Below are 24,262 nucleotides of genomic sequence, written 5' to 3' on the forward strand. Positions count from 1 at the left end.
TACAGAATTCTACCACTTCTCACTACCTCCACTGTAAGATCCCTTGTCCTAGAAATCATCATTAATTACCTTTACTATTGAAATACCTCCTAAGTAGTATTCCTGATTCTACCCTTGCCCCTACCTACAGCCACTTCTTAATACCCTAAACAGAGAAAGCTTTTTGAAAGGTAAGCCAGATCATGCTACTCCATTGTCTAAGAACATGCAATGGTTTCCTATCTCATTCAAAGTCAAAGTCCTTACAGATTTATGTTCTATGTAATCTGGCCCTTTGTTATATCTCTGGAGTACTTTCCCCTTCACTTCATCTCCCCTTCCCCTAACACTTTAGTCCTTTTTTTCTTCTGTCAAATCACCTAAAAGGCTCTTAGCCTAGGGTCATTGTTCGAGTTGTTCTCTCTGCCTGGAATATTCTATCCCCAACACCCAAAGTATTATCCTTCCTTCCTCCAAGTCCTTATCCAAATGTCTACTCTGAGCAACTTGTTTAATACTACCAGTTATTCCTCCTTACCCTTTTCTACCTCTGATTTTCTACATTCACATATAACCTTTTATTCTATTATTTTGTTTATGTATTAATTTATTTTTATTGATCATATGCATATTGTCAGTATCCCCAGTTGGACTATTAAGCTAAAGAGTAGGGTTTCTTTTTTCTTGCATGCTATGTTCACTTTGGAATATGAAGCTCCTAGAACATAATAGATACTCAAGAAATATTTGCTGAATAAACCAATTACAGAATAGAAGAAAGGAAACAAATCCCCATGTGTTGAGTAACTGACACCCATTTTAATAGGAATTTTGTGTTCTGCCAGCTAATCTCCCTTATCCTCCAAAAAGGTTGGAATCATTATCTCCATTTTAGAGAAAACCGAGGTTGAAAATGTAAAATATCTGTGCTTGTAAAGCACAGTAAAGTAACAGAAATAAGGTTCAAGCCTTACTGTAAAAGCCCTTATAAAACTTTTGCTTTTTCTTTGATACGATACTGTAGGCAATATGGAAATGAGCATGAATCACTGGATCCTTTCTGAAAGGATCTCTAAAATGTAATGAAAAATTTTGTGCAGTTGTCCTTTTCAAATAATGAGCTTGATGAAGCTGTTTTAGTTCATGCTGAAAAGAACAATGATTTTTTGTAATGAAATTCCAGGGCTCATACATCAAAAAATTGTAAAATGCCTTCTTACTCTTCCAAATTCTTAATTTTCATTAACTGATAAATATGTTTATCCCACCAAATAAGTCAAAAAGTTGGAGTATTTATAAATGTAACACTATTTGTGCCAGGAGAAATAAAATTGCTAAAAGGCTCTCTCTCAAAGAAACTTCTCAAAATAAGTCTCAAAGAGAACATAAGCCAGTTTTCATCTTGCCAAAAACCATGCAATGAAAAATGTGCATTGCATTCTTCTTCACAATGATAAATTTGTGGCTAAAAACAATGTCATCTTGGTCAAAAACCACTCTGATATAACCAGACTGAAGAAAATCATGTGGTTTCATTGATTTCAGTTTTTGATAAATATAGCTTACCCAAAATAAATTATCACATTTCCCCCCAACAACATAAAACATTATAACACAGTGACTACCACTACATTACCTAGCCCACTTGGAAAATGCATCATAAAGCATTGGTATATTATATGAGTAATATGAAACAGATAAATGTCTCCTATCTTGCCACCTCTTAAAAATCACATTAAGTCAAGTGAAAAATTTAGAGAGCATATGTGCTGCCTTGTACTTACAAACAATTTAAGGCAATATAATACCATTTACTTGGGGCTGTGTATATATAAACAGGCTAGAAAGATGAAATGGGCCTGGCTTTTCCCCAGAACATAGGACAATCTAATAAAACACACAGGCAATTTAGCAGATGTTGAGTCACTACTATTTTATGCATATACTCTTTTTCCTCCTTTTCTCACTTCATAATTATCATGCCACTCTTCAAGTCACATGTTATTTTATATGGTCCTCATTCTAACCCCTGAGATGGAGGCAGGAAGGGATTATGATCTTCCCTCCTAAAGCTTTTACTGACTTCCCATTTGAACTCTCAGCAGTAATTGCCAGAAATATTATAATTCTCTTATGACGCTCTGTTATGAGGCTGTAGAGATATGGCTTTGCACACCTGACTTCTGCATTTCACCCGTTTCTTTACATTTCTTCCTCTTTTTTCCACATCTGTTTTTCTCCTCCTGTGGTTCCTTTCACTTCAAATGCTCTCCAGCTCCAATCCTACCTTACTTGTCTTAATTAAAAATGCATGAAATAATGGTGCCTACCTAGTAGAGTGTGGGGTATTAAAGAAGATATGTATATAGTGCTCGGCACAGTGCCTAAAGAGTAGAGTCACAGAGCCCGAGTGTTTGACCAAGACACTGGTTTAAAGGAATAAATGACTGTCTTTGTGTCATCGTGGCACAGGCCAAGTGCCTTGAATGGAGTGGGTGCTCAATAATATGCACTGAACGGAGAAGTGAGTGGCATGCTGTAGTTGTGCTAGGTGAACATCTTTAATCTCCTTGATGGTAGGACAAGGCATTCATCTGGCCCCAATAATCTCTGTTCCTATATTTTCTTTTTATAGTAAACATGAGCATTTTAGTTAATAACATATATGCTGGTGACTCAATTAAGAAATACTTACAATGAGGGGCACCTGGGTGGCTCAGTCGGTTAAGTGTCCGACTTTGGCTCAGGTCGTGATCTCATGGTTTGTGGGTTCGAGCCCCGTGTCCAGCTCTGTGCTGACAGCTCAGGGCTTAGAGCCTGCTTCGGATTCTGTGTCTCTCTCCTGCTCCTCCCCCACTCATGCTCTGTCTCTCTCTCAAAAATAAATAAACATTAAAAAAAAGTGTTTGAAAAAAAAAGAAATACTTACAATGAGCATAGGAGAAGGGAAGGAAAAATTAAATAAGATAAAAACAGAGAGGGAGGCAAACCATAAGAGACTCTTAAATACAGAGAACAAACAGGGTTGCTAGAGAAGCGTTGGATGTTGGATGGGGGGATGGACTAAATGGACAAGAGGCATTAAAGAGGGCAATTGCTGGGATGAACACTACGTATTATATGTAAGTGATGAATCACTAAATTCTACCCCTGAAACTAATACTACACTATATTTTAACTAACTTGAATTTAAATAAAATCTTGAAGAAAAAGAAATACAATATTATGACTCTTAAAATTCAGGAATTAGTAGGCTTGGGAAGAGAAACGATGGGCAAAATCCAAGGCAGAGTATACATGTAATTTTGCAACCAGCCTTAGGGAATATAAAGTAAGCCCAGGCCTTAGAACATTTCTCACATATCTACAAGGCAAAAAAATATATATTATAATAATAATAATAATAATCAAGACCATGTGACAGGGCCTATGGGAACACAGAAGGAATACTGTGGGACCAGCAAAACTTCTGTCATAAAATCAGAAAGCCTCTGAACAATTTGATGGAAGACCAGCCATACAGGAGGAAAATGCCTTCCACTATGCAGATTATTTGCAAAAAAAAAAAAAATCATAAGAGTCTGACTAAAACCAGAGAAAGGGCCTGGGAAGCCAGAAAATTAATAGAAATAAATATAAATGAATTGTAAAACACTCATTACAGCTGATAATATATATGTATAACTTTATTAATAGTCTATTGGTTTTAAAGGAATGACTTTAATGTTTTATTCTAGGAAAACACAAAAAAGTAGGGTTTTTTTAAATGTTTATTTATTTTTGAGAGAGAGAGAGTACAAACAGGGGAGGGGCAGAGAGAGAGGGAGACACCGAGTCCAAAGCAGGCCCTGAACTATAAGTGCAGAACCCAATGCAGGACTGGAACTCATGAACTGTGAGATCATGACCTGAGCCAAAGTCAGACACTTAACTGATTGAGCCACCCAGGCACCCCAAACACAAAAATACTTTTAAGCATTTTGTGGACTCAGTCCTTACAAATTGCTTCACTGATGCTTTTCAGGTAATCAGTCTTTAATTTCTCATACATGAATTCCTCTACAAGAATTTCTCTAGATTAAAGCTCTCACTATAGGCAAGAGAAAGGATTGGAATTCTGTATCATTTCTGTTTCATGTGTAGAAAAATTGAGACTTAAATTGAGTAAAAGTCTCACATTCACAGGAAATAGTTGTATGTAAGTTGAAAATAAAGTGCATGTCTCCCGATTCTTCAATTGTCCCTCTTTTTTTTATTTTTTAAATTTTTTCATATTTTTATTTAAATTCTAGTTAGTTAGCATATAGTGTAATATTGGTTTCAGGAGAATTTAGTGATTCATCATTGACATACAACACCCAGAGCTCATCACAGCAAGTGCCCTCCTTAATGCCCACCACCCATTTAACCCATCCACACCCATCTCCCCTCCAGCAACCCTCAGATTATTCTCTATAGCTGAGTCTGTTATGGTTTGCCTCCCTCTTTTTTCCCTTCCCCTATGTTCATCTATTTTGTTTCTTAAATTCCACATATGAGTGAAATCATATGGTATTTGTCTTTATCTGGCTTATTTCTCTTAGCATAATGTACTCTAGCGCAATCCATGTCATTGCAAATGGCAAAATTTCATTATTTTTGATGACTGTGTAATATTCCTGTGTGTGTGTGTGTGTGTGTGTGTGTGTGTATAACATACCTTCTTCATCCATTCAAGAGTCAGTGAACATTTGGACTATTTCCATAATTAGGCTATTGTTGATAATAATGCTATAAATATCAGGGTGCATCTGCCCTGTTGAATCAGTATTTCTGTATTCTTTTGGTAAATACCTAGTCGTGTAATTGCTGGACCACAAGGTAGTTCTATTTTTAACTTTTTGAGGAACCTCCATAGTGTTTTCCACACTGCCTGCATCAGTTTGCATTCCCACCAACAGCATAAGAAAGTTCCCCTTTCTCTGGTCCTTGCCAGAATCTGTTCTTTCCTGTGTTGTTAATTTTAGCCCTTCTGAGAGGTGTGAGGCGGTATCTCATTATGGTTTTGACTTGTATTTCCCTGACGATGAGTGATGTTGAGCATCTTTCCATGTGTCTGGCCCTCTTCTGCCCATTTCTTAACTGGGTTGTTTGTTTTTTGGGTGTTGAGTTTGATAAGTTATTTATAGATTTTGGATACTAACCCATCAGATATGTCATTTGCAGATATCTTCTCCTAGTCCATAGGCTGCCTTTTAGTTTGGTTGATTGTTTCCTTCACTGTGCAGAAGCTTTTTATCTTCATGAATTTTCAGTAGTTCATTTTTGCTTTTGTTTCCCTTGCCTCTAGAGATGTGGTCTAGTAAGAAGTTGCTTCAGCCAAGGTCAACGAGGTTGCTGCCTGTGTTCTCCTCTAGGACTTTGATAGTTTCCTGTATCACATTTTGGTCTTTCATCCATTTTGAGTTTATTTTTATGTATGGTGTTAAGAAAGTGGTCCAGTTTCAGTCTTCTGTGTCCCTCTTCTTCTTTAATGTAATCACACATTCATTCAACCTGTTTAACTCCCTATTGTGTGCTAAGCCCAGTACAAAAGCAAAGGTGCAGCATCCTGCTCTCAAATTTCTCACAGTCTACCAGGTAAAATGGACATGCAAACTCACTATGAGCATGATAGTTGTGCTACTATGTGCAAAAAAAAAAATGTGGAAGTGCTGTGATAGACACAGGCCCAAGAGGTTGTCCACCTGAGAGGAACCTGCCCTTTGGGGTCAGGAAATCAGAAAAGCCATCCTCAGAGGATCTGTCAAATGAAAGAGTCAGGAGGAGTTAGCTAGTGAAAAGGGAGACGGGAAAGGTAAAAATGGAGCAAAGTATTCTAATCAGCACATTTTACTATTTAAATTCATACACTGTGTTTTTCCTCTCTTGTTCATCCGCAGTATGACCGGAAGTCATATTTTTCAAAGCTGTTCCCTACAAATGTGCATCTATGATAATCCTTCCCCTTAGTACTCTGCAGTATCATTAAATCATCCTTTATGCTTTAATTATGAAATAAATCTTTGCATACAATTTCAAACTCCCCTATTAAATATAACCAATATAAAAGAACAAAAATAAAAACTAAATAAAAGCTATAGCCCTGAGTTGTCAGCTCTCTGAGGGGATTTTATTAAGGGAATCTAAAACAAAAATATTCAATAAACCATGAAAGGCATGATATAGGCTGGATCCAATAATAAATGGATAGATGTGAGTCCCCAATGTGGCAATGTTAGAAATATCTCACAATCAATCCTTGGGGATTTGGTGCCCATTCAAAAAAAATTCTACACTAGAAAGCTTTAGGGACACAAAAGCAACAACTTAAAAATCAGTGTCTCTGGTCCAGCAGTGTAGGACATGTGTGCCAGGAGGAGAACATTGCCGATGAGTTTGAACCCATGATATTTCTCAGAAGAAGGCAGGGACTTTTGTGAGGATAACAAATATCAAATATGTATGCCACCACCAGCCCCTCCTTGCTCATGGGCTGACACTGTTGATCATGATTCTCCTTCCTACTAAGTAGCCTTAAGACCCCTTTCAAAGAGGCACTTGATCAGTTTCTCTCTCCTAATATAGCATCCATTAATCAATTAGAAATCCCACAGGATTTTTATCCCAAAAAAGTTAGTTTATTAAACCTTATATGATTCTATTATAAAATAGAAATAATAATACCTACCTTATTGCTTATTATGAAGATTACTAAAATATCTAAGAGAACACCTGACATATAGTAGGCACTCAATAAAAGCCAATTCCCTCCTTTTTGTAATGCTGGCATAAACAGGAATGGGGTGGCTTCCTATTGAGGCAGTTTCAGATATAACTTACCCAATATTTTGGATACAGACTAAATTTTTATTTCAGGGAGTAATCATGGTATGCTTTGTTTCATGATTATAATAGTAAAAATCAATCAACTCTAGAGTAAGCCTTCCTCACTGAGAACTTTTCTGGCCTAAAGTAAAACATGTTACAATTAACAGCCTTCTTGAGAAGAGTGAATCTGAACTTTATAGTTAGATGGCACTTATTAATGAATGACTTCTGTATACTGCCTTTCTCTTTTCTCCACCCATGATTCTCAGATCCAGTGAGTTACTCATAGTTGGATTAATTCATCAATCATAAAGCATTTATCATTGCCAAGTTAGTACCAGGAATATTTCCAATGTGAAACAAGTCACCTCTAGGCAGAAGTAAGCTCTTGACATACTTAGTTTCACTCTCTCTGGTTACCAGAATCTTTACTCTAAAATTCAGGTGTAATGCACTGAATTTAGACTTCTATCTATAATGGAAACCAAGAGTCTGTAACTTGGGACTTTTTAAAGGCAACAACAAAGGTTTGCGAAAATGACTTGATCCATACACCAGGATGAAAATTATAAACTTTCATTACATGTAAATATATTAATTTCTGAATTGCTATGTTAACTATATGAATAAGGCACTGTACCAGGGATCCATTTGTGAGCAAACAAGACAAATTCCCTAACCTCAGAGTGTTATATCAAAGGAGGAGGATAAACCTTAACAATATAATCTTTCTCTCTCTCTCTCTCTCTCTCTCTCTCTCTCTCTCTCTCTCTCACATACACACAAGATAGATGACATTATAGTAAGTGCTACAAAGAAAAATGAAGTACCTAAATATAACGTACACACACACACATGCATACCACTTCTAATTTTTCTAAACCGTGGAAGTGATAAATAAATAAATCTATATATCTATATCTATACCTATACCTATCTAATCTATATCTCAAAAGATCAGGAATATGAACAATGCAGAAAGAATTCTGTCTACATTCTTCTGGTATCTCAGATCATCAGATCAACATCCTAGAAATCAAAATCTAGGCAAGTAAAGAAAGGAGTAAAGACAGACAAATGGTCTATGGATGGAACAGACTGAAATAAGCATGATACTCGTCACCAGTCAACACCTTGTACCCTGGGTAGATCTATAGCTCGTGTATCAAAGGATAGTCCTACAACAGCCCCATATCAGTTTTGTATACCTGAAATGGCCTGACCAGCAGCTGAGCACACATCCATTTGATTCTCAGAGATTCTCAGTAACTTCCTTTCCTCCAAAAATATGGAGCTTGTTGGGGCACCTGGGTGGCTCAGGCAGTTAAGTGTCTGACTTCGGCTCAGGTCATGATCTCATGGTCTGTGAGTTTGAGCCCTGTGTTGGGCTCTGTGTTGGCAGCTCAGAGCCTGGAGCCTCTTTCAGAATGTGTGTCTCCCTCTCTCTCTGACCCTCCCCCGTTCATGCTCTGTCTCTCTCTGTCTCACAAATAAATAATTATTTTTTTTTAATTTAAAAAAATAATTTAAAAATAAAAATAAAAAATATATGGAGCTTGTTAAGGAGTTCCTCCCTAGCTTACTTATAGAATATCAGCAATCCATCCCAGGTTCTTTGACTCTTCATTCCTTCTGTATAAACAGACACCTGGAATGGGATTTGAAAATGTAATAGTCTAGGAATTATTAACTACAGGAATATTAATCCTATAGGACTATTGCCCCCCAAAATAAGCATGTGTGCTAGTTATTGCTAAGCAGTCATATTGTTTTTAAGTGTTCAGGAAATCAGTGGAGTATCCATTCTCCCACTAGAGGTATGGAAAGCACATTCCTGGAATCACAAGACGAAATGTGGATAATACAGTTTTGGCAGTCCACTCTACCTTTAAAAAGAAAGCCTCTTGTATTTTCAATATATATCACTTCAAGCTATGCAAGGATAGATTATACTAGAGAACCACAGAATAAGAATCAAGCATGAAAGAGGAGGACAGTGAGAAGTAGATAGCTACTTAAATAGATGTTATCAGAAAATAGGTTTTGGTTTTCTAGTGTATTTATCATCTGCATTTCTAGAAAGGACTGCAATGTTGTGCACCATCTATGAAACTCTAATATGCTTGCCAGGAGGGAACTTCATTGACATGATCAAGATTCTTTAGTCTAAAACATAACATATGCTAAATTGATTAAATTTATAGTAAAATAGATAGGTAGATAGATACATTCTTAGTTAAACTTTATATATCCTGCTAGTATGTAGTAACTGACCAGTACACTAAGACTACTTCCAGTAACTTACCATTATACAAAGAAGGAAAGAGGGACTTAAAAAAATCAATGGAAAAAATGCCCAGTAATTCTAAGAAGGAAATAAAGAAAGATTTAGGAAAAATAACAGGGCATTCAGATGTTTGTAAACCAATGCACACAGAAGAGGTAGTAATCAATGAGAATTTTAATTTATCTCATAATAGAATTAGCATTATTCTGAGATTTTGAAGAATATGTTCCATGATAGGAATATAGCAATGGAAGGATACCACCTTGTTCAAATAAATACTGTAGATCTAACAGTAGTAAAAGGGGAAAGATATAAGAGAAAGATATATCCCCAGAAGAGATATCTGCAAACATGAAGCTCAAAGCTTTGTGTGATCCCCCCGTAAAGGCTTTTTAAAAAAGAAAACTTGAATTATATTGTTAGAGAAGGGTGTGGTGGGCCATCCAATTGACCACTTTCCTTTGACTTCTGATACACTTCTTTCCTTTCAGCTGGTCTACCTTATGTCTTCCTGACATATGTTCTTCCTATGCCATTCCTTAATATTGGTGTTATGCCAGACTTCTAGGCTTTGCTCTCATCAATATCTGTGTGTTTCCTCATTAATTGCCTTTATTTCCATGTCTCTTATTTCCACCTGTAGACAGATGATTCCTAAAGCTATAACTTCCACCCTGATATCTCTTATATACCTCTGCTTCTACCTACTCAGTAACTCATAGACATTTCAAACACAACATGTCCAAATTGGAACTAGATATCATCCTCATAAAATGTGACTATTTTCTTCCCGCAGCCCTCATCTTAGTTAATAGCATTGCTGTCAACTTGGTTAAAAGCCTCTCTCCTGACTCTTCTGTCTGCCTCATAATCTTTTTCAATGCTAGGTCTAAAATGTCTTTACCAGCCCAGTGTTTCCTTGAGTACAATGACTTAGTTTTTGCCCTATATCCCATGACTATCCTCTTGTGATATCCTTCTAACCAGTTTATTTACCTCCAACTTCCACCTGTCATCCTGACCTATGGTTTTTCTAATCTATCTTCCTCCATGCCTAATCCTGGCCCTGAGACAATATAGTTTATGGAAAGTTGTAGGTAGGGTTAGGGTGATCACATCTTAGAATTATCATGTAAGACATTCACACACTGGATGAGAAATCACACACTGCATTAATAGTCTATGGTTGGGCTGCCAACCAAGGACCAATGATCAGTTGTATAATCATTGAGCTTGCTTATTCAAAATAAGATTCCTTTGTCTTATCCCAAATGTACTGATTAAAAATCCCCTAAGTTAGGCCCTTGAGTTGTATTTTTGTAGACTCTGCAAGTGATTGTGATGCACATCCGTTTTTGGAAACTCTAAGAACTTATCCAATTATAAGATTCAGTGATTATAACACTCTAATCAGAATCCAATTTTCTATTCCGAGAGAATAGTTACAAAAGTATTTTGTGCAATGGCAGCATCATTAAACTAAACATAAAGTCTTCTGAGTGGTTCACATTAAATGAAAAAAAACATGCATTTGAATGTATAAATTCTTGTAAATTTGTGAAAATATTCACACCACATTAGAGGCATGCCTTATGTACATTTCTTCCTATGTATGTATCTGATGAGGTTTTCTTTAGTTTCAGACATGATGTTAATGGGTTACATAGGAAGAGTTCAAGAATATGTTTGATGTAAAAATAGTGGTGAATACTGTCACGGGAGAACATTTAGAATTACGGTGCTAATTATATCTATACAAAAGCAATTAAGATTTAGCAGAGCAGCAGAAAAAAGTAATAAATATTTATACATTTTTTTTTCAGTTCATTATCTTTAGCTAATGAAAGGATTCCCACTTCACGTACCACATAACATGCTTCCTATACCAGTAAGTTACTGTGGACATTAATAGCTCATGACCTAGGAGGAGAAACAGGACCCTTTAGAATTAACTATAGTAGATAATAAATTTCATCGTAATATATGTGTTCTAAACAAACAATTATGGAAAAATAAGGGGAGGAGTGATTAATACCTATTTTTCTGTTGTAAAATAGTCTCTGCAAGGAACAAATCTATATAAGTATGAAACTAAACCCCATTTTATACTAAAGCCTCAAATATTGAATCCCAACATATAATCAGTATATGTAAACATATATGCCTAAAAATAAGGATTCAGGTATGTTCATTAGCAATGAGATATGTGTTTATTTATAATTAATGATATTATGCAAAATAATTATATTTAGTCTAGGCCATCTACATTTTTTAAGTTAAAAGCACTTCGTTTCAATATTAAATAATCAAGTTTTTAAAATAAGAATGCATTTTTCCATAGAAACAATTTTGTAAATTGTGCTGAAAATTCTATGCTAACTCACAAATTCTATTAAACCTATAATGGATTGGGATGCCTGGGTGGCTCAGTCCGTTAAGCCTCCGACTTTGGCTCAGGTCATGATCTCACTGTACGTGAGCTTGAGCCCTGCATTGGACTCTGTGCTGTCAGCTCAGAGCCTGAAGCCTGCTTCAGATTCTGTGCCTCCCTCTCTCTCTGCCCCTCCCCTGCTCAAGCGCTTGCTCTCTCTCGCTCTCTCTCTCTCTCTCTCTCAAAAAATAAATAAACATTTAAAAAATTAAAAATCAATAAACCCCATAATGAATTTAACAATAATATTAATGGTACTGTTTGAAATCTGAGATCTTGAAGAAAGAGACAGGCAAGGCAGAAATAAGGGACAGAGAATGTTTCCTTTTTATAAGAGCTGCTTTTAGGCGTATTTTGAAAGAACCAAATGCTTCTTTACTACCAGTACTTATTGTCATCTCCCGTACCCCGTAGTAACCATTAGTATTCAAAACCACTTACTACAACACCCTTGATCATGGGTAATGGGAATTTAATAGAAAAATCTTACACCTATATCAATTAGGATTTGGGTTGGCTGCATATATCAAGTGGCTTAAACAAGGTAAATGTGATATACATAGTCTAGATCTAGTCAGGGGTTCCATAGTTAACAGGGATTCAGGCTCCCTCTATTTTTTTCTCTTCCAAAACTCAGAACACATTTTCTGTCCTTAGTTACCTTATATTCCAAGGTAACTGCTGGAGCTCTAGCCACCATGTTTATATTCCAGGCAGGAGAAGGAGAAAGCCAGAAAGGGCAAAAAGGGTACTCTCCAAGATGAGTCACGTTCCTTTAAGGAGTTCCCGGCTTACATCTCTCTGGGTAAAACACCATCACATAGCACATCGGACTACAAAGGTTGCTGGAAAATGTAGTGTTTTAGTTGCACCCTTTACTATCCCCAACTGAAATTGGAGATATGTTGCTGAGAATAAAGGAGAGAATGGATATTTGTTGGCAAGTAGTAAAATATTCCTCAAATATCCAGTGCTCCAGATTGTTTAACTCCTTTCCTACTTGCTCAAGATAGTTTCTTTATTTTTATGTTTCTATTAAATGTAACACATACTACTTCACACACACACACACACACACACACACACACACAGAAATGTGGCTAAAGCAGTGGTTCTCATCTTTGGCTGCACATTTAGAAGCACTTAAAGTGTCTTTTAAAATTCCTGATACTCAGACCAATTAAATTAGAAACTTAACACTGAGACCCAGGCCACAGTATTTTTAAAAAATGTCTCCAGGTGATTCCAGTGTGTAGCCCAGTTTGGACCACACTCCTAAATAAAGAAATGTGAAAAGAAGGCATAACCTAAATGATGCCAAGTTTTGTCACTTTTTTCTGATGTGTAATGAAGTGATATGAAAACCTGCAAGCCATGAGTCGAAAATAATTTTAGGAGTATTGGCACTTCCCACACAGGCCAATTTTTTGTCTCTGGGGTCATTTTTCCTCTCCTGCCTCCCTCTTTTCTTTTAAAGTGTCTTCTCTTGATAACACTGGAACCACAGAGTTCTCTGAAAATCCTAACTGTTCTATACAGTGGATTCAAGGACGGCATAGATGGATCCAATGATTACCATCCTTGATGTCTTGACCTCTCACGTAGCTCCACATCCATTTAAACTCTCTATATTGCCTCAAATAATTTTCAAATATGTCCACACTTTTATCTCATTCCAAATCCACACAGCAACCAAAGGAATATTTAAAACAGGTCTGACCATGCCATTACTCTCCTGTACATAGATCCCTCCCATGACTTCCTATTACTCTAGGACTCTCTGCACTGCAAGATCCCTTACTGCCTACCTCCCAGCCTTATCTAGGCCACCCATTACACTTGGTAGGTGGCCTCCTTTTGTGCCTCCAATGCCCCCTAGCTCTTTCCTTACAATTAATCTCTGTGTGCCAAACCTACTGAATCCCCAAACTCAGCCAAACCAACACTTCCATTTGCTAATTCCTGTTGAAGGAGGCTTTTATTGCTTACACAGTGTCAGGAACCATGCTGTGCTTCTTAATGGCCTTTATCACAGTTGTAAGTAATTATTTAGAAGCACTCCCTCCCCAATTATTTTTTATGAGAGCAAAGAACATGTTCTTCACCATTTTGTTTTCAGAACCGAGAACAGCTCCTATCCCAGAGTCTGTGTTTAATACTATAAAGATAAATATTTTATGAATGAATATATGAAGAAATGAGTACTATAGGAGACTGAGATTAGAAGGCAGATTGTAGTCAAAGTGAAAGGGTCATTGGCAGCTGCTTGTAACTTAGGCACAAGTGACCCAAGTAAATGTTTCTTCCTTTTTTTTCCCAATATGTGTCTGTGTCTCTGCAGGTTGTGATCTGATCCCAGTACAGTATCTTCGCTGGGGTGACCCTGAACCCATTGCCGCTGTTGTGTTTGCCTGCCTCGGCCTGCTGGCCACCCTATTTGTTACTGCAGTCTTCATCATTTACCGTGATACTCCAGTAGTCAAGTCCTCCAGCAGGGAACTCTGCTACATTATCCTTGCTGGCATCTGCCTGGGTTACTTATGTACCTTCTGCCTCATTGCAAAGCCCAAACAGATTTATTGCTACCTTCAGAGAATTGGTATTGGTCTTTCTCCAGCCATGAGCTACTCAGCCCTCGTAACCAAGACCAATCGTATTGCAAGGATCCTGGCTGGCAGCAAGAAAAAGATCTGTACCAAAAAGCCCAGGTTCATGAGTGCCTGTGCCCAGCTAGTGATTGCTTTCATCCTCATATGCATTCAGTTGGGCATCATCGTTGCCCTCTTTATAATGGAGCCTCCTGATATAATGCATGACTACCCAAGCATTCGTGAAGTCTACCTGATTTGTAATACCACCAACCTAGGAGTTGTCACTCCTCTTGGATACAATGGTTTGCTGATTTTGAGCTGTACCTTCTATGCTTTCAAGACCAGAAACGTTCCAGCTAACTTCAATGAGGCCAAGTACATCGCCTTCACCATGTACACCACCTGCATCATATGGCTGGCCTTTGTGCCAATCTACTTTGGCAGCAACTACAAAATCATCACCATGTGTTTTTCAGTCAGCCTCAGTGCCACAGTGGCGCTGGGCTGCATGTTTGTGCCAAAAGTGTACATCATCCTGGCCAAACCGGAGAGAAACGTGCGCAGCGCCTTCACCACATCTACCGTGGTGCGCATGCATGTGGGGGATGGCAAGTCATCCTCAGCAGCCAGCAGGTCCAGCAGCCTAGTCAACCTGTGGAAGAGGAGGGGCTCCTCTGGGGAAACCCTAAGGTAAAGGTTGTGGGGGGGAGGTGTGGGGCACTGGTCCCTGTAGCTGAAGCAGTGGCATTTGCTTCCTGGGTCTTTTAAGTGTAAAATATCTGAGTGAATGAAAACTGTGGGAGGCAGGGTGCTGGGAAAGGGGCCTTGGCCTTCTCATTGAATGGTTTTCATGGGGTTAATTGGATGTAGAGCCAGTTACTTATGCCAAAGCCAGAAACAGAGAAGTTGAGATAAGGAACAAAAGCAGAGTTTCGGCAAAAGAGAAGTGAGGTCCAAGGGGACAGGGAGAGCACGGTTAAGTCATTAAGCCAAGGAAAGGACCTCCAGGTCCGGAGGGTACAGAGGAACATAGTGGACCAAATTCTAGTTCCCAGAACACAGTAGAGAATTTATTGTTAACAAAGATCAATGCTGAGCACAGAGTGCCAAGAACCTCACACACCTGACTGCGTTATGTGCCTGAACCTTTTCCAAGCTCAGCAGAGTCCTTGACTGTTCATCCCATAGAGGTATGTGAGTGTAGAATTTATATTTTAGTTCTTAATGGGCAATTTGAACTCTTAAGGAAATGTCTAAGAATCTGAAAGGGTCAAAACAAAGGGACTTTGCATATAATCTTCCTAAACAACTAGCCAGTTTCCCATTGTGGCCCACAGTCCTACCCCATCCTTCATGCTCAGTATCCCAGGTAGTAGCTATTGGTCACCTCTTATCTGCAAATAAGCCAACAGCCAATGATTTACCCCTATGTGAGGCACTTCTCTAAGTGATAAATGACGCCTATAGCACTTCAAAAGGCAATGAGATCATCTTTTTTTTTTTAGCCAATTAAGATCTGTATCTTTAATAAACATCTGGAGAATACTGGCAGCATAGATTACTATATTCCATGTTGTCCCAGAGAATTGTGGTTCCTTAAAGTCTGTTTAAGTATGACAGACTCTTAAGAACTGAAAGTGTAACCTATCATCCCATAGAGCTGCTCAGATTCACACCAGTGGTAAGCCTGGCTAGTAATCACTTGCTCCTTCCCTGCTTCTCTGAGGAAGGGGAGACGGTGGCCTCTGTGCACAGCTGATATGAAATTAGTTCAACTAATAACTTCCCAGTATGGGGGCAAAGAGATCAGTGGCTTGGGAACAAATTGGGAGGTATTAAAAAGGCTACATAGGGTGTTACTGGGAATAAGGACTTCCTCCATTTAAGAAGGGCATATCAGTCAGAAGAGCTAGTCAGAACATTATCTGCTCACTCTACAGAGATTTGACAATTTTCCTAAAATCTAGATAAATAAGTGGAAGACAAACCACTTACAAGTGGAAGATAAATAGCTAAATATTATTGCTTGAACAGTTCTCTTATACTATCATTTAGCCTGCATGGAAAGTCCCACCTTTCCATCAGCCCTAATTCTTCAAAGCCTGAATAATTGTGATGATAAAGATATCATGTCTTCTGAGAATTGAAAAGCACTCAGAATACTTAATCACATAGCTTAATTCATTTGCATTATTAACTTCTATCCTTGCCTCTTTTATTTTTTTTTCCTAATTCTTGTATGCCTCTCATTGCTTTCCATGTACATTGTTCAAGGTATTTAACTAAATTGTAAATCTTGGGGAAAACAACAGTGTCTTCTCCTACTTCAATAAATTGTGACAATATCATGGTCTGTCCACAGAAGGCCCTTCATATATTTAACTTGCCAGAATATTTTCCATCTGCTTTCTTAACTCCTCCCTCCCTAAAATATTCTTTTTCTGAAACTTCTGCAAGATCAGCCTTTTATTTTGTCTAATAAAATGTATTATATATATATATTTTTAATTTTTAACATTTATTTATTTTTGAGAGAGAGAGAGACAGAGTGTGAATGGAGGAGGGACAGAGAGAGAAGGAGACACAGAATCTGAAGCAGGCTCCAGGCTCTAAGTTGTCAGCACAGAGCCCGATGCGGGGTTCAAACTCACGAACCGTGAGATCATGCTGTGAGCTGAAGTCGGACACTTAATCACCTGAGCCACCCTGGCGCCCCGAGAAAATGTATTTTTCAAACTTCAATTTTACCAGCCTTTGTTTAAACTCTTTCTTCAAGTAATATGTACATTGTTCAAGGTACCTTCCAAGGCACCTTCCAAGGCATCCTGTGCCTTCCAAGGCATCCTGATAGGTAAAAAAAAACAGGTTGCCAGAGGGATAGAATTGTGAGCTTGTGCCTAAGCACCCCAAAAACTCATTAGGGCAGGCTACTTAGACAGTGTGGAGCAGTGGTGAAGAACATGGTTTTGTAGCCAGTTTCTCCTGAGTCTGAATACTGGCACTGCCATTTCTTCTGTCTGAGGCTTAGTTTCTTCATCTGCCACGTTAAGATCATATCATTTACCTCAGAGGATTGTAAAAGAGTGAAAGAAATAATATATGTGTAAAGGCCAGGTACACAGTAGATATTTCAATGAACATATCAGAGTGCAGAGCTAGGCAGCTCTGGGATTGAACATTGGCAGCATCGCCCACCAGCTGTGGGACCATAGGCAAATCAGTTAACCTCTCTATGCCTTAATTTCCTCCTCTGATGAATGAAGATAATGAAATACAGACTTCACACAGTGGTTGTGAGACTAAACGAGTAAATACATGTAAAGTGTATACCATGCAGGAAGCACTTCTTAAGTGTTTGTTTGCTATTATTTTTAACTACGTTAATAATTGTCAGTCTTCTTCCACACCTGAAAACTTCTGTGTCAGGTATGCAAACAAGATGATCCTAATAACGAAGAGAGCATCATAAAAGGCAGTATAGATCTATAGACACATTAATTACACAGCCTGAGCTTCCAGAGTATCTCCATTTTTACATGGTCTAGTTCCTTGCCAGATTGTAGAGGATACCGTTCATCCTAATTTAAGCAGAATAAGCTCCTTGGGAGTGAGAGCCTTCTCTATCTTGTCATTGCTGTGCCTCCAGTGCCTGGAAGTCCCAAGAAGGGTGCTTGACACATAGAAGACACTAAATAATCTTTGGTATATTTATTGAGCAAATAAATTTGGCAAGGTAGTAATGCATCCCCTGTACTACTATCCCCTGGTGGTTCTACCACCTTTTATAACATTAAGCCTACTGTGATCTGTATTATAAATATCTCCTGCACTCCTGTGGTCCTCAGTTTCTGCTCAAGAATCAGGTCATTAATCCCATCCACTGATCTGATGCATTGCTATAATTCTAACATACCTCTAGTAACATTAGGTTACATTTTCAACTATTTTATTTATACTTCAGTAAATAAGGGGCAACATAAATAACAAAATTCACTAATAGTGCCAATAGAAAACAGAAATTCTCGAGATTTGTGGCAGTATTTTAACTTGTGTTCGTTACATGGCCATGTAGTCCTTGATGATTGGATTTTGCATTCAGCATTATTTGAGTATGAAAACATCAAAGAGAATAAGGAGGGACCTTTGGCAATTGTTGGGTTTTCTGCACGCAGTCTTGTCAGATGCTGGTCTGTATGATTATAGCTGAGACAGGTTATAGTCTGATTATATAGTGACTTCTTTTTTGCCCTTAACCAGCACACTCAGACTGGAACCTGCTTTCGATAGAAGAAAGGCCAGAAAAAACTATAATACCCTTGCATCACACAATCCCCTGTCCCCTTCTTTTAAGTTATAACCCTAAAAAATAAATTAGATCCAAATTAAAATGATTTTCCTCTGTGTTTCCCATGAGCTCTCATATGAAGTATTTCATCTCTGTTATCCAACACCAAGATGTTTAGAATCTTAATATAGTATTTATCACATTGTAAGACATAACTGGTTATGTATGCATTTATCTTCCCTTTTATTTTATAAAGGCCAGTATGTATAACATTATCTACCTCTAGGGCTTAAATAATGGGGAAACAAGTGAACTCAGAGCTTCTAGTATTTTCACATTTTATTCTAAATTACTTTCATTAGTTGGGCTTCTCAGACTTGAATTCTGTAATATGCCCATAAACCTATCTATTGGGATCTATGGTGGGCTTAAGTAGTTAACTTAACTCTCTGACTGTAGGTCTCTGGGGAAAAGCAGCTGCTATGCAGGACCCAGCCTGGTTCTGCTTTCTTACATCTGTTACATGGAGAAGTGGGCTCCTAGAAACCCAGAGTGGGTCTGGGCCCTGTTTGAAAAGGCCTATGCATATCCCTTCCATATCTGATGACAGAAAGCTAGGGCTCCATTTTGAAGATGGCACTAATTTCATACTCTAGAGTGAAAATAATACCTCCCGAGATTATAGTGACCGTGTTTCCAAAAGTTAGAACACACTCTTGGAGCAGTAGATGTAGGACAATAGATGCAAATACGGAAAGCTAGTTTATAGTTCTGGCTTTGGAGCCACACCTGGAATGAAATCTAGCTGTGTGAATTTGAACAACGTATGCCAGTTTGTCTCCTTAGCTGTAAAATTGTAGATAACGATCCCTGTTGTGAGAGTAAATGAAGTGATGAGTGTTAAATGCTTAGCTATTAGTGCGTTAAAAGCATTCAATAAGTGGTAAACTTTTTAGAAATGTGTTCAGCTGCAAGTAAGAGAAAGCCTGATTTTGAGAGACTTACAGGATTTGTATGGGTTTTGCTTTCCTCATGTTACAAGAATACGTAGACAGACAGCTCCTGGTGTTCCTCCAATGCTCTCAGTGGTGCCAGAGCCGATGTCTCTGCTGTTCCCCAGGCCTTTTACTAATGGTTCCACAACAGTTCCATGCATTGCATCCTTTTATTAGGGAAAACAACAGTCTTCTCAGAATCCCATAACAACTGCCTTTATGTCTCATTGGCCAAACTGTCTCATGTAGCTACCCCTGGCTGCAAGAGAGTAGAAAAAAGCTTGCATTGAGCTTTTACACCTTCTATAATGGAAATGGAGATGGAGGAGGGAAATGGAGAAAGAGAAGCAAGTCAAGTGCTTGTGGGATAAGCCCATGAATAGTGTCTACCATGGAAAGTGGTAATACCTAGCAGTAGTAGTAGCAGTAGTAATGGTAGTAGAATTATCTAGTGGTCACAAAATATTGAAAGTAGAAGCAATAATCTTTCCAATTTTTCAAATGTGGAACTTGGGGTCCAGCATGGTTAGAATACTTGCCCACAGTCTTGTAACTAATTAGTTATACAGCCATTCTTAACTCAAGCCTTAGCTTGTTGGCATTAGAACTCAGCATTCCCCAGAATGTATTCTTCAGAAAGCTAGTCTCACAAATTGTTCCACAAAAAACAAAAATTATTTGGTCAAACAAGTTTGAAAAAACTCTGACTATTCTTTTAGAACCTTGTGACTTAGGGATAAACACTGAGAAGTTCTGCAGCATAGAAACCATTCATTTGTTAATTCTTTTCCATCACTTCCCAAGCTGGTTGAACACAAGACGATTTTTTTCAAGTAATCTCTTAACATTCTGGAGAACCGGTAGCACAAAGGGGACTCACTATGGAAAATATCATCAGAGCCGAAGGGAAGACACGTTTCTAGGGGACCAAAGAGTAATTCATATCTTCAGTGAGAGGGGGACCAGAAAGAGCCAATTTCCACCTCTGGGCATGGAAAGAGAATCACTTTTGTTCTCTGAGCACCTAAGGGAAAAACAGAGCTAATTCTAACAGATCTAGCAGTTTTCTGGGAAGTTAAATAGGCTCACCCTAGAGTACCAAAAAGAAAAGCACCCAAGAGTCAGTCATTCAATTCACTGAAATAGCAAAGGGAGATTTTTATTTAAACGGGAGTGAGTCACTATAGATTTCTTTTTTTATATAGAAACGTACTATTTATGCCATCAATGTATAGAGGTCCCTGTGATTAACATTTTGGTTCTAGACACTAATTCTCCAGCATGACATGGTGCAGCATCAAATCACTGTCAAGCGGATAATGCCATGCTTCCATTTAAGGCCTTCACTTCAGCTGCAAATTGACAAATGAACACAAAACCAGTTCTGACCTAAATAAAGCATTGAATTTGATGAGTCTAAACTTCTGGCTCTCCAAGATTCAGAATTTCCAGGGTCGTGGGGCCGAGTTTCTAAGATGCAGTGGGCATCTCATGGTTTCATTAACAGCAGAGGCCTGTAGCTCTAAATCATATATTTTCTCAGAAGGTAAAACCCTCTCTGGGCATTCTACTAAGGTGGCAGAAACATTAGCATTGCCTCCACCTTAGTTTTAGAAACTATCATTTGCCACTTTTGTTTTAATTAACTAAATAACTCAGCTTTCATTAAGATTGTCATGAGAGCCCAGTTAGACTGTCTGCTAAAGCAACTGCTACCCTTTCACATGTATCGTCCAAATCATAATGTGCCTGGAAAATTAGTTCTCTTGGGTGAATTCCAGTATACCTGGACTATTATCCAAGATCTGATGATTTCCAATTGCTTAGATTTCATTAAGGAATTATTAGTCTGTATGAAGTGATTTTCGTGTGATCCTTTCTCTTTAGAATCATCTGCTCTTTCCTTCCATCTTACTAGGGGTTTTTTATCATCCAGGTCCCAGCCTTTCAGATTAAACTATCTCACAGATTTCTCCTCATCTGGACTCTCAGAACATTTAGCACACATTCGTCAAACCTTTTTTGTTTATTATTCATTCACAAACAGAAGTGAGCACTGTCAGGCACTGGTAGGCCATGGAGAGTTGGGGGTTGTCTTGTATATATATACAATATTTTCACAACTATCTAATGCTGTCTTAAGAGTATTTATAACTTCCTCAGTGCCTAGCCTAGTGCCTGACATAGGAGTGCTCAGTGATGGATTCTGAATCTGGTAGAGAACAGCTTTCAGGGCTCACACTGCCATTATAGGGAGCAGAACCACTCACTGTGGACTTGATTGCCCAGATTTTATCTGATAATGCTTTGTTCTAAAAATATAAGAAAAAATAGTTTTTGCTAAAAGCAACCTTTTTGTTTTCAATCAAGCTTCCATTGAGTGCCAGCTCTGTGCCAAGCACTATTCTAGATTCTGGGGATACAAAGATAAGTAAAAAACAGTCTTTGAGGAGCTCTCAGCCTCCCAAACCTGCAAACAGGTTAAGTTCCATAAAGTGCTATAGTGCTGTGATAGGAGTCCATGGGAGAACCGAGGGAACCAGAGACAGAAGCAGCAAATTCTACATGTCAAGAATTAGAAAAACCTCCCAAAGGAACCAGTTCAAACAATAGATACTATTTAAATGCTTTCTCCCTGGGGTGCCTGGGTGGCTCCCTTGGTTAAGCATCCAACTCTTGGTTTCTGCTCAAGTCATGAGCTCACCATTTGGTGGGTTCAAGCCCTGCGTCAGGCTCCGCACTGACAGTGCAGAGCCTGCTTGGGATTCTGTGTCTCCCTCTCTCTCTCTGCCTTCCCCCACTTGTGCTGTCTTTGTCTCTCTCAAAAAAAATAAATAAACAAACTTAAGTAAATGTTTTATCCCTGCTTAGATGTCCTCAGGGGTTCACCAGCTGGGAAAGGATAGAGCCAAACTTCCTTATGTGGTGGCAGGAAAGGCCCCTTGTGGTATGACTGCTCCCTCCTCCCCCACCCCTGGGCCAGCCTTGCATCTAGTCACTCCCTGCTTGGATTTCCATTCTGACCTATTCAGTTTTCTTGCTTTCAGGCCTATACCAACACAGCTAATTCATTATAAAACACACCTGTCCCATCATCCTCAAGTCTCACTCAGCTAACTCACACTCCTCTTTGATACCGCTTTTACTGGAAAGCCTGTCCTGACCCTCTGAGACTACATTAGATCCCACTCTTCATGATCTAAATGAGTTGTGTTCTTCTCCTCTACAACATTCATCATCCTGTGTTATAATTACATGTTTAATTGTAAGACTCCCTTGTACACACACACACACACACACACACACACACACACACTATACTGTGAACTTACTAAGCAGAGGGTCCATGTCTTTTTTATTTTCTGTGCCATTAGGAACCAGCACAGTGCCAGGCACACAGCACTCAAAAATATTTGTAGAATAAATGGATAAATGGATGGATATATGAATAATGACATTTGAACTACACTGGCATTTGACAGAGAACATAAAGAAGGGCTGAAGATAGTGAATAATTATATTCATTGAGCACTTGTGATGAGCTACGTACTGCTCTAAACCCTTATATGTATTAATTCTTTTATTACTCAAAACAATCCTCATCTTATAGATGAGGCAACTGAGGTAAGCAGAGGCTAATTCTCTTGCTCAAATCCATAGAGTACATGGAGGAGGCAGGCCTCAAATAAAGACAGAATGGCTTCAGGGCCCACAAAGGTAACCATTAAATAATGGTTCTCCATTCCAGCTCTTCATTTTTTACAACCTGAACTGAGAAAAACTGGAATTGAATAGGTGTGAAATGTGACTTCCCCCCAAGAGTTTCCATGAAAACTGCTCCTGTGGAACTTTATGGTGCTGTACTTACTTGACATGGTCATGCTTCTAGCTGAGCCTGATCTGACTTGTATTTTATCAACTTTAATGGCTGCCTGACATCTTTTCTATTTAGTGGTTTTTTTTAAGTTTATTTATTTATTTATTTGAGAGAGAGAGAGAGAGACAATGTGAATTGGGGATGGTCAGGGAGAGAAGGAGAGAGAATCCCAAGCAGGCTGCATGCTGACACTGCAGAGCCTGAAGCAGGGCTTGGATTCACGAAACCACGAGATGGTGACCTGAACCAAGAGTTGCGCACTTAACCGACTGATTCACCCAGGCGCCCCTAGTGGTGATTTTTAACTATCTGTATAGATTTTGTGAGAGAAAAATCTGACTGATTTGTTTTTACTATTTATAGTATTTATTATACTCATTAATATTACCATCTTATTATAACTAGGAATTTTGAGGATTTACTAATTTCCTGTATAATTTTTGTTTGTTTTTTTGATATGCCTAATCTCAAAATCTCACAAAATAGGCATGGAATCCTAATGTTTCCACCCTGACCCCAGTCCATTTTAATTCCAATTAGTGTTTAAACACTGTACACTAAGTACATCACTGAATTCTAGGAATATAAAGGTAAATAAGACACAAACCCTGCCCTTAGGAGCAGCTCATGGAGTAGTGAGAAAGACCAAACCATAACCAAATCACTAATTTTGGAATGTATGAAGTAGTAAAGGAGACTATACTCACGGAAGTCAGGCTCAAAAGGGCACTTTGCCCAATCTGCAGGTTTGCGTAAGGCTTCCTGGAAGGGTGATGAATCCCAAAGAATGAAAGATTAAGTGAACCGGGTGAAAATCATGGGGTACACAGTTTGGGGGAACAGATGAACAGCAGCCCAGATGGATGACCCATCATGATGTGGTCAGGGAATTACAGCATATAAAGTGTGTGTGGGCAGGTGGCAGGAAATGGATTGGAGAGGCTTGTAGGGAAGGGGCTTAGCCTGAT

At 38.5% G+C, this 24,262-nt stretch overlaps 1 protein-coding gene and 1 long non-coding RNA gene across 3 annotated transcripts in view; one reads left to right on the forward strand and one right to left on the reverse strand.

Annotated features, from left to right (window-relative positions):
- GRM5 (glutamate metabotropic receptor 5) overlaps positions 1-24,262 on the forward strand; it is a 507,658-nt gene that overhangs the window by 440,690 nt on the left and 42,706 nt on the right. Inside the window, exon 7 of the mRNA XM_047879457.1 lies at positions 13,888-14,827. Coding sequence (XP_047735413.1) covers positions 13,888-14,827 — 940 coding nt within the window. The remainder of the gene's footprint in view (positions 1-13,887; positions 14,828-24,262) is intronic.
- LOC125177288 (uncharacterized) overlaps positions 1-24,262 on the reverse strand; it is a 114,863-nt gene that overhangs the window by 49,712 nt on the left and 40,889 nt on the right. The window lies entirely within an intron of this gene.

The sequence above is a fragment of the Prionailurus viverrinus genome, chromosome D1 (assembly GCF_022837055.1).
Source record: "Prionailurus viverrinus isolate Anna chromosome D1, UM_Priviv_1.0, whole genome shotgun sequence".
Lineage (NCBI taxonomy): Eukaryota > Metazoa > Chordata > Mammalia > Carnivora > Felidae > Prionailurus > Prionailurus viverrinus.